Below are 12,073 nucleotides of genomic sequence, written 5' to 3'. Positions count from 1 at the left end.
AGCGACTGAACTGACTGAACTGATATTTGACTACATGGTTTAGTGCATGTTTTGATCTTTATGTGTAAAATACTATTATTGTTCTTGGGGCATATAAAAAAGAAAATTTCAGGAAGTAAAATAGATGATTTAATCTTTCCTTAGTGGGAGAGATTCTTTATTCATTTATTTGTTTCTTCACTGTGCACCTGCGCACTCGCGGGCACACACACACACACACACGCACACTGTGTGTGTGTTATATATACACATAACTTTCCCCCAATGAGAGAAATAAATCTGATAAAAAATCTACGTAATTGAAGAATCAGAAGAAGTTACTCAAGCTCTTTGGTTAACAGTTACTGTATATACCAAATAGATTTGTCAATTTAAGTTGTTGGTTGACTTAATCACACACACGACTACTGTATTTATATCACACGGAAGTGCAGCATTACCTGGCTGGCCTCTTTGCTTCTGCTGTGCTCAGCTACAGGCATAGAAGACTCAATTTTCCAAAGTCTGAACCTACAGTTCTGAGTCTGAGTCTACAGCAGTGTGTCTCAGATCCTGAGGATTGAGTCATCCTAATTTTGTTTTGTAACAAGTTTCCTTGTTGATTCTGAACTGTACTCACTTTCAAAAACTACTACCAGGCTAATAAGCTTTTATTGTAAAATGCAGCCACACTTTAATATGGTATACTATTGTCATCAAATAATCTAAGGGCAGAGAATCAACCTGTTGAAAGATAAAATTACAGATTTTTCAGTCCATCTCTCAGAAATGAAAAGTGAAAGTCGCTCAGTTATGTCTGACTCTTTGCAACCCCATGGACTATACAATCCTCCCAACCAAGGGATCAAACCCAGGTCTCCCATTGCAGGTGGATTCTTTACCAACCGAGCCACAAGGGAAGCCCAAGTATACTGGAGTGGGTAGCCTCTCCCTTCTCCATGGGATCTTCCTGACCCAGGAATGGAACCAGGGTCTCCAGCATTGAAGGCAGATTCTTTACCAACTGAGCTATGAGGGAAGCCCATCTAAGAGATAGATTCTGTGAATATGGCCCCAGCGATGATAATCTTCCACTTTACCATGCTCTGCAGCTGGATTTGATATAGATTATCACGTCGAGAAACTGGATTACCTAGTTCTTAGGGGAAAAAATGACTTGTTTTGTCTGGAAAAAGTTAAAAGCAGTCATAAATTCGCTGTTTCAAGGTGGGATATTGAAGGAGAATATCATGAAATCTGAATATGAGGCAAGTGGAAAGAGTTCTAAGTAGGAAAAGCTTACACAGGGAGAAAAAGTATGTGGTAGATGTTTTATTACCAGTGTTTACACAAGCAGACCATTCTTTTTAAAATTACTTCATATTGGATAGAGGGCTTCCCTGGTGGCTCAGAGGTTAAAGCATCTCCCTGCAATGCGGGAGACCCGAGTTGGATCCCTGGGTTGGGAAGATCCCCTGGAGAAGGAAATGGCAACCTACTCCAGTATTCTTGCCTGAAGAATCCCATGGATGGAGGAGCCTGGTGGGCTACAGTCCATGGGGTCGCAAAGAGTCGGACACGACTGAGCAACTTCACTTCACTTCACTTCACTTCATAGATGATTTACAATGTTTTGTTAGCTTCAGGTATACAGCAAAGTGATTCAGTTATATACATATATAAGCACATTTATGCTTTTCCATATTCCTTCCCATTATAAGGTATTACAAGATGTTGAATATACTTCTCTGTGCTATATGCTAGTCTTTGTTGTTTTTCTGTTTTATATATAGTACTATGTATCCATTAATTCCAAACTCCTAGTTTATCCTTCCCCCGAAGTTTCTCCTTTGTTCACCATAGTTTGTGTTCTAAGTCTGTGAAACTGTTTTGTAAATAAGTTCATTTGTATCATTTTTTATTTCCACATATAAGTGACATCATATGATATTTGTCTGCCTGATTTACTTCATTTCGTGTGATAATCTCTGGGTCCATGCATGTCGCACCAGCAAACCATTCTTGATTACATTGGAAGAGTTTTAACACTGTGTTCTCTATGAAACATAGACAAGACACTGGAGCATTTTTGTAAATTTGTTAAACTGTTCTTTCAAAGGCAGCTTCAATAGGGAACAAAATATACAATGGGGGCTCTTTCTAAAGTGAGTGTCTATATTCTAAAGTAAGATTTTACTAGAGGCAGCAAGCCAGAGAGGATTTGAGAATTACATTAATGATTTGAAAGGGCTATGACAAGGCCAACAGAAAGTGCAATAAATGCAGAAGTGAAGGTGAGACTTTTGTAATTGTCTCCAGCAATGGAGAGTAAATGCTTATTATTAAGTTAATGAGATTTGCTACTGTTAGTATATTTTTATTGACTGCAATATATATAAAGTGTTTTTAATGGCATACACTGATATTGTCAAAGTGAAAGTCGCTTAGTTGTGTCCGACTGTTTGTGACCCCATGGACTGTATTGTCGATGGAATTCTCCAGGCCAGAATACTGGAGTGGGTAACTGTTTCCTTCTCCAGGGGATTTTCCCAACCCAGGAATCAAACCCAGTTCTCCCACATTGCAGGTGGATTATTTACAAGCTGAGGGACCAGGGAATTCCAAGAATACTGAAGTGGGTAGCCTATCCCTTCTCCAGCAGATCCTCCTGATCACGAATCAAGCCGGGGTCTTCTGCATTGCAGGTGGATTCTTTACCAGTTGAGCTACCAGGGAAGCCCGATATTGTCAAAATAATGCCCATATTTCTCTTGTGGCTTTTCAGGTAATCCAATTTCAGAAGCATTTTTTTCATTCAGATACAAATTGTGCCAGGCTTTGGCTTCAGTGTTTGAGATAATTATATTAAGAATGTTTTTCTGTCCTTTTGGTGTTATAACCTAGTTAGAGGAGTCAGCCCTAACTAACCCCCCAAGCAACATCCCTCTCCCCACTTTCCCCCTCAAAAAAAAAAAACAATTTAAGGGAGTGAGTTTGTGTTCTCAGATTTCACATTAATATAACCCAAGGAGCAGTAAATTCAACTCAAATATACAACTCAAAACCAGAATCTCTGATGATAAAACTCAGCTCTTTGTATGGTTTTAAAGCTCTGTGAGTGATTCTAATGCACAGAGAAGACAAATTCTCATTCAACAGAGCTGAGAACACAAGCTCTACTCTTGTGGAGTAGGGTGGGGAAAGTCAGCTCTTTAAAATAAGCAAGACTTAGATTGATTCTTAAAGTGTTGGAGCTCTTTCCTAGGTAGATTGAGGAGTAAGAATCTTAAGCCTGTTTCCACTGAAAAAAGAAAAGTGAAATGAAAATGTTAGTCACTCAGTCGTGTTCAACTCTTTGTAAGGCTGTAGACTGTAGCCTGCCAGGCTCCTCTGTATATGAGATTCTCCAGGCAAGAATACTAGTGTGGTTAGCCATTTCCTTCTCCAGGAGATCTTCATGACTCGGGGATTGAACTCAGGTCTCCTACATTGTAGGCATATACTTACTGTCTGAACCACTAAGGAAGCTGATTAAAGAGTCAGGATCCTGAGCCTGCTCCCTGTGGAGCATCATATTTAAGCCATCACATGGCTTGCAGGGACAGGTCTGGGGTATGGAACTGGACAGCTTTTCTAGAAAGTTTGAACACCATGTGCAGAGTCTAATTTGAAAGAGGAAATGTTTGTTAGAAGACGCGAAAGATGTCTATGTTTCTGAAGACAGAAAGCAAAAGGAACCTGGTGGAAAGATAATGCCACACAGAGAAGCAGAGGACTGAGCACACAGGGCCCTGACAGACACATGAAGCACCCAACTTGCTCCTCAGAGCAGGCATTGAATGTCAGGATTGGATTTTCATTTTCGTAAGGTTTTGTTGACTGCTGCATGAATCATAAGAGACTGAAAGTAGAGAAAGTAAAAGCTGTTAAAAATAATTACAATACTCCATGGAAGAAAAAGCGACAGTTTGTACTAGGGGGAGCCAATAGAGATGGAGAAAATTGGCTGAATTCGAAAGTTATTAAAGAATTAAATTTGAGGACCCATCAAACATCAAGGTGAGTTAGTAGAACTAAAATCAGCAACTGTTGTAAATGTAATAGCTTTCTTCTTGTCATCATGAAACCATACTGAAAATAGAATATTTTAAAAGTATTATAGTTAAGTTATAGCATGTATGTGTATCATACACACAACTATCTGTTGGAATTTATATTAGAAATGTAAACCTGGGGAGAAAAATGTCAAGTGGAGAAACAGAAGTGTATCATAAGTACTCTTTTCATACTAAAATTATTGAAAGCATTTTTAAAAGTCAAGGGTTAATGCAGGCAGATAAGGAGAATTAGGCTTCTAGCTGAGGGGGATGTGGTCAGCTCATCATATCCTGCAGGACTCATAGCTAAGACTGGGCTTGACTTCTTAAAGTAAAAACTAGCACACAAGGCCCGCCTAGTTTTTACTAAACATAATGTGGCATTCTTCACACAGTTTATATTATTTAATCCTTCTATTATCCCTTTGTGAATAGGATGACTTCACAGATGAAGAAAACATACTTAAGAAGATTTTTATAGCTTATGTAAGGCCATATCATGCATAGTTATGTTTCATGCTACTGAGCTTGATTCAGAACTATCCAATAATAAGACTCACATCTCAAGTTGTAGGTGTTCTTTTTTACTTGCATACTATGGAACAAGATTTACCTGCTGCATAAATCAAAGATAAAGATGTGTCATAAATTGGAGATGGGACAACACCAGGCAATAAAGGGAAAGGACAAGTGGGATGTTCACACTGGTGACAAGGCGAATTGAGGAAGAGAGATTTTCTGGGAAACACAAACAGAATTTTAAGAGAACAGGAAAGAAAATGTTCTGAAACATCTTTGAAGGAAATGAGTAACTGGGGAGTAAATTCAATCATAGGAAGAGGAGAGAATCAGTTCAAGTTGGGACTTAAATGGCAATAAGTGTTCAGTTCAGACCCAGATGAATTCTTTTAGTTCAGACCAGTGCCTTTTTAGGGGGTGATTATCAGTTTGTCATGCAAAGATCCGGTCTGAAAGTTTTGTTGCATTGGGGTGAAAGTTGTCAGGGTGTTTTTGGTCAGATCTGAGGGAAAGGTGAGGTCTTCCCCTAACCTCTAAAATAAAGCAGAGGTTTCTAGGGGAAAACAAAAACAAAACTTTCTTTAATTCCTGAGGCAGTAACTTATTTGCTGTAGTAAGTAGAAGTGATGATTAGTGGGGAGGAAAAGAAGGAGAGAGGTGTTCAGTCTCTAATCCACCAGCTGCGAGTGGAAATAAATCATACAGATAAATTCAGAGCAGGCTGAAGCACTGAAGCCAGCTCTGAAGCAGCCATAGCAAAAAGTATGAGGGCAGTGGGAGGGTATATCCTTTCACAGACGTCAAAGTTCTAAAGTTAAGAGAAATCATTCATGTAGTGCTCAGACATGTCCAACTCTTTGTGACCCCATGGACTGTAGCCTGCTAGGCTTCTCTGTCCATGGGATTCTCCAGACAAAAATACCAGAGTGGATTGCCATGCCCTCCTCCAAGGGATCTTCCTGACCCTGGAATTGAACCTGGGTGTCCTGCATTGCAGGCAGATTCTTTACCATCTAAGCTACCAGGGGAATGTGAAGAATGTCAGGATGAAGTGATTTGACTTAGAAGTTCACACTGCTCTGAAACCTCTGCTGGATACCTGGTGCCTGTACCTAAAGCTGACACTTCTCTTTCTGCTCTTCCATATTGGTCTCACTGTTATTTCTAATTTCATGATCACTCCTTTAAAAAAAAAAGTTTATTTATTTATTTGGCTTCATCAGGTCTTGTGGTACGTGGGCTCTTTCATTGTGGTGCACAGGCACAGTAGCTTCCGAGTGTGGGCTCCAGAGCGTGAAGGCTCAGTAGTTGTGGCACATGGGCTGAGTTGCTCCATAGTATGTGGGATCTTAGTTCCTTGACTAGGGATTGAACCAGTGTCCCCTGCATTGCAAGCAGATTCTTAACCACTGGACCACCAGGGAAATCCCCTCATGATCACTCTTACCTGTCGTTTTCTTAGTGAACAGAGACAAACTGTTTGGATAAATACCATGGCATAGTGATTAGAAGGGTGGACTCTGGGACTAGAATACTGGAGAATGAGAAGTAGAGTCGTCTGGGACATTTGATGGTCTGTGGGAAAGTGCAGGCTTGAAGACACAGAGCACATGTGGGCCTTGGGGCCAAGTTCAACACAGGGGGAGTGAGGCATGAGACAGGGAGATTTAGGGTGATTAGCTAGCTTTCCAGGTCTAGTGAAAAGCTTGGTGAATTGTTAAGCAGGTTATATTTTTACCCTCATTAGGCAGCTGGACAGCATTGGAAGCAGGCGGGGAATGACATATTCAGATGGAGTTGTTTGAGAGAGAATTCTGGCCTTATTTCTACTATTATCCTTCTACGTACGAATTATGCTTCTGCTAATACTGATGTGGGAGTTTGGAGAGCATTCTGTCCATTCTATCAATGTTCTTTCATTGGTTCATTGGGAATGAATATACGATATGAGAGTATTGCATAAAGGAATCAGATACTCCAATATGTTTGTATATGTGTTGTATAAAGTACATGAACTCTTATGTGAAAAATCAGAATGTGCATTACCTCATTTTTAATTTATTCTTTAAAGGTTTGACAGCAGCAGCTGCAGCAGCTGCCGCTGCTACCAATGCAGCTATCGCCGAAGCAATGAAGGTGAAAAAAATCAAATTAGAAGCTATGAGCAACTATCACGCCAGTAATAACCAACATGGAGCAGATTCTGAAAATGGGGACATGAATTCAAGTGTTGGTAAGTTTTCTGTTCAGTGAAACCTAACTGTAATCATTTTGTTACTAAGTGACTTTCTTTTACAGAACCCAGCTATTGGCTACCCATTCAAGAAGTTGTTCCTTTTAGCTTTGAAGATAGTGTTTCTTTTGAAGAAGCCAATTAGCCTAACAACATGTATTCTAAATAAATAATTGAGAACATTATTTTTAAATGTTACTATATGATTTTAGTTAACACATTTCGTAATACAAATAAGCTTTATTAGTTAGAATTTTGAAATAATTGATAATACATGAGGTGACAGAAGAACATTTACAAACAAAGCCACAGACTTCTAACTTGTAATTCGTTGGTTACCGAAGAAGAACGTGCCTTAGCAGCAAAATGTAAACTTTACCTTCTCATGTGCTGGCTGCCAAGAGTAAAAATTATGCTGATGATTCATTCTTTCTGTATACAACCGTTATCAATTTCTCATATTTAAACTATGTCACTTCAATTTCTTAATTTGATCTTTTTTGTTCTTGAGGTGTGGAGAAAAGTAAGATTAATAGTCACTGTTTAAAATAAAAGGAACAACTTTATCTTTGCAGAATTCTTTTGGGTAATTCATTTTGTCAGCCAACTTCAAGTGAGGGCCACATTTTTATTGATGATATCTTTTGTATCTCTGTTTTTGAGATACAACATTTTATCCCCACCAAATTATTTTTCTTTAAAATATAGAAATCATGCTCAAAATTTAATGTAACAGGAGAAATTTGGATGCTACAAGATGTATACAAGAGACTATATCCAGCATATATGTTCATGAGGGAGGCAATAAGTTTGGCAGTTCAATTAGATTTTCTTTTCTATGCTGCGTTTTAACAGATTATCTCTTTAATAATCAGTATCTGCTTGCTTTCAGTTCCTTGACATATAGGTGTAGGTGTAGGAAGGAATGCTGTGGATTTCAGTGATAATCATTTTCACAACAATTCATGAGATCATGTGCTAGATATGAGTAACATAGTAAGAAGTAATTTTAAAACACATACACAAATACCATGGCTTTAGTGATGCCAAAGTGGAGTGTACAAAAGAGAAAAAAGATAACTTTTTCATCAGAACTAGGGAAGAGAAAGAGCAGTGTTAATGGCTTTGATTTGAGAGCAGGATAAAGAAGGTGGTAGCAATTCTTAGAAGGATGGAAAGATGTGTAAAAAAGCCAAAGAATGGCACAAAAATTGAAAAGAACTAAAGGAAACATCAACGTTCACATTTATGGTGCTTCTATTAAGAAGACAGAGGGCAGTGGATTGTTTAGGTTATAGTTTACACACTTCAATTTAAACTTCTAAAAGTTAAAAACTATTGAAGTGAAATGAAAGAATTGTAATTGTCTTTTTAAAACTATTGATTGCACACAGTTGTAACATAATGGTCTTACTTTGATAAAATAGAGCAAAATTGGACACTTTTAAAAACAAGTAATTAGCCATTATAAATCATACTTATAATTCCAAAACATAATTTGGATTGTTTTCAAAATTTTAGGAGAGTTAAGACTTCAGTGCGGTTTATTGTTGGTAGTTGGTGTTGTGAGGAGGGATCTTTGAATAAGGCAGTGTAATAACACTTGAACAAAATACATTGAAACTTTATACCTCTGTCAAGTTTCCTGAGCAGCAGAGCAGAAACTGGCTTTGGAGAAACCAATAGGCATAAGATAAAGAGAACATAATTAGGCATTGACATACTCTTAACATTTGATATTATGAAATAACATTTGTTTTCTGATCACCTTGTGCCTCCCATAATCATTTGAATACCTAGACTATCATAATGGCTTAAGCAAGAATCAGTTTAAATTTGTGTTTTATTGGAAGCAATCACTTTTCTTCCATTAAGGTATTTGCTTGCTAGTTTATATCGCTTTTTAGTTTTGACACGCATCATCCAGTTTGAGCCAGAAATGGGTATTTATTTGAATTTTCCTAGAGGGCCTTAATATTTTGAGACTTTGTTAACATTAATGCTACCATTAGTCCTTAAGGCATATAGATCATGTGTGTTATATATATCTATAGCTGTTTGGGGGCAAAATGTTATCATTGTCATTTTTCTTCTATTCTCACATACCACTATCCTCTAAGAATTTTTGATTTATTATTCTTCTGGAGCATACCCCTTGCTCCTTTCTTCTTTACTTGGAGATCAGGGAAACAGAGTTTGGAGCAGGGAGTGGGTAGAGCGGGAGAAGGTACAGGGCAATGGTGAGGGGGAGTTGAGTTTGCAAAGATCAAAGTAGTTGCTTTAAAACAGGCTGCAGTTTTCTCTGCTTCTCAGGACAGTGCCTGCCTCTTGGTAAGTGTCTAATAACTACTACTTATTAAACACTTCTTAACTGCTATGTGACTTTGGAAAATTATGTAAACTTTCTGAGCCTTACATTCCAAATCTGAAAAATGGCATAAAAAATAGTATCTACATCATGAGAATTAAAGGAAAGCATATTTGTCAAGTGTTTATCATTTTATTCATTACAATGTCTGTTTATCACACTTTTGGTCATGTGTAAGGTTGGTTGTGTGGGTATTATTTTTGCTATTGTTACGATTTCTTCCAGCTTGCCCTCCTGAAAACCACCTTCTTCCTCTTTTTACAGCACCAACTCTTTCCTCCTGTCTTCCTATGCTCTCTACTAGGCATTTGTTAAGCTTCATGCCTGTGAGGAAATTTGGGGGCATCTGTGACATCATTTGGATTTTGTTGTGTGTTTGATTTTAGCTTATTCTAGGAACTCAAAAATAATCCTAATAGTCTCAACAGTCACAGGGCACGCAGTCTAATGGGTGACGTGGTTAAGGAAGACAGTCATAACAGGATATGGTGGATCCCCAGGAACATCAGTTAGCAGGAGGCGCTTAGGAAGTGGTATTGAAGCCTATGAATTCCAGGAGGAATCCCAAGAATCTCAGAAGCTTTATATTTCAGGATACAAATGTACTTGCTCTCATGAATCTATCAGCCCTTTGAAGTAGAAAAACCCCTCAGAGAGGTGCTACTTAAATGATGTATTGTACTCTCAGCCCTGCCCAAATCTAGTGGCATTTCTGAAGTCAGTTCAAGTTCTTTTTTTCCCTTGTACTCATCTGGCTCACAAGTTCTGTTAGTTTCAGAGCTCTGTATGTAGAAACACTCTATTTTGCCCCCTCTTGGTCGTAAATAAAATCCTTGTTGCCCTAGAAAATAGATTATTTTTTTTCTTTTGCTTGGTTTGATTTTATTTGGCTTGGTGAGGTGAGGGATGTTTTTATTATAGATGAGTGTCTCTAGTTCTTAATATGAATTGCAACAATTAGCCAGAAAAAAAAGGTGTTTGAAGAAACCTGTGACACTGACAAATAATTATTTTACATCCCAATTTTACTTGGTAACCTTGAGCTCACATCTTTCCAACAGAATGATCACTTTAGGAAGAAGTGAGGACTTTAGGATAGACCCGAGTAAGGCATCGGCAGGCTGAGTAAAATATACGGCCGTGTCGCCATTCTCCCTCATCCACAATCAATTGGATTCTTTTAGTTTAATATTTACTTGCTGAGATGAGATGCTAGTCTGCATGGTGATAAACAGCCTGCTCCTGGCATCTGAAGGTGACCTGTCAGTTCATATGGACAAATCTCCTGCTTACTGAAATGTACAAAATAAATCATTAAAGCAGGCAGGTGCTCATTCCCAGATTTAAATCACCATAGATTTATGATTTGAATTAATGCTTCATTTGGCCATAGAAATAGATGCTGAGACAAATGATATGCACTGGTTGGGGTTTCCATACTGTAGCCATCCTGATATTGATTACTGAGATGTCTTTGCAATCTCTTGTTTATATCAAGTGCTATCTTGTGACAGGTTGGCTGATATAAGCTACATTGCAGATAAGAAGGAAAAATGTCCTGGATTCTTTTTAGTGGCAACACTATCCACAACATACAGACCAGATAAATTGCTATTTTTTTGCTTTAAGGACTGATCTACATAACCATCTTAAAAAATGCTGCTTGGAAATTGGGACTGGGATATTGGAAAGGCAGAATTTAAAACCGGTGAACCCAAGGTCAATTTCATAGTCTCTGTAGCTGTGTTTTATCTACTTATCTTTTTTTTTGGCATCATGCACATTTTTGAGGATACTAAATTAATCACAATCGATTTAATCTAAATAAAGGAAACTTAATTTAACTTCTAGTTTTTAAATGCTATATAAATATTGACATAGTAAGCATCTCTTAATAGTTTCTCTGTTATTTACATACTTGCTAAACCTAATATCTTACTCCCTTAACTAATGACAACAAAGGAAACGACTCTTTTAAATATAAATACATTAAATATTATTTCCAAGTACAAGCGTTTGTGGACTATAATTTACCAAGAGACAGGAAAAGACTGCATTTTTACTTCTCTTAACATTTTATTTAAGGAAAACACTATGTACACAGTTTAAAGAATACAGGAGGATTTAAGAGGGACCTTTGCCACCAGCTAATATCTGACTCATAGAACTGGTAAACAGCTATCAACAATAGTAGATTGCTTGCTTCGTAGGAAATGAGTTCATATCTATTCAAAATGTGATCTCAAAACAGATGTCCCAAGAAAATCTTATTGTTTAAACTATAGTCATAACCCCAAACTGCTGTTATTTCTTTGAGGAAGTGAAGTAATCTTAAGACTTCAGAGTTTCTCCTCTGAACACCATGGAAAGTAGACAAGAATACCCTAATGCAGTGATCCACAAATTGAACATATTTCATATGCCTGAAATGTAGGATTTGTTTGCATTTTCCAAATTTGCAATAGTTAAAAGGATATAGGAGTTTCAAGTAAAAACAAGAATTTTAGTTTGGGATTAAACAGCTGTGTGTGTTCTTCAATGGCATTCCTTACTTCTTACTTCTGTCCACCAACCGACAAACAAAACAATGACCAAAAAAAAAAAAAGCTGGGCAGATAAATAATAAAATTATCTTCCCCATCTGATCATCCCCTTAACTTTTTTTTGCTAGTCCTGAAGAAATAAAATATTTTACATTGTAGTCATTTCCTTTCTTCTATCTCACGTGTCTATTTGGAAGGCAAAATTAATATTGTGATTTCAGGAAAAAGTCTTGGAGACCTTGAGAAAGCAAATAAAAGGAAACTGAGAACACCGGCCACCAAGCAGAGCTCTGAAGTTGCGCATTGGATTCTCTGCTTTGGCAATGTTAATGAA

At 37.6% G+C, this 12,073-nt stretch overlaps 1 protein-coding gene across 2 annotated transcripts in view; it reads left to right on the top strand.

Annotated features, from left to right (window-relative positions):
- The window catches only part of DACH1 (dachshund family transcription factor 1), a 480,275-nt gene that overhangs the window by 254,425 nt on the left and 213,777 nt on the right, over positions 1–12,073 (top strand). For both annotated transcript variants that reach the window (XM_070380571.1, XM_070380572.1), the window contains exon 3: positions 6,667–6,828. In XM_070380571.1, coding sequence (XP_070236672.1) covers positions 6,667–6,828 — 162 coding nt within the window. The remainder of the gene's footprint in view (positions 1–6,666; positions 6,829–12,073) is intronic.

The sequence above is a fragment of the Bos mutus genome, chromosome 12, assembly GCF_027580195.1.
Source record: "Bos mutus isolate GX-2022 chromosome 12, NWIPB_WYAK_1.1, whole genome shotgun sequence".
In the NCBI taxonomy this organism is placed as follows: Eukaryota; Metazoa; Chordata; class Mammalia; order Artiodactyla; family Bovidae; genus Bos; species Bos mutus.
This window is presented reverse-complemented; position numbering and strand designations above follow the sequence as displayed.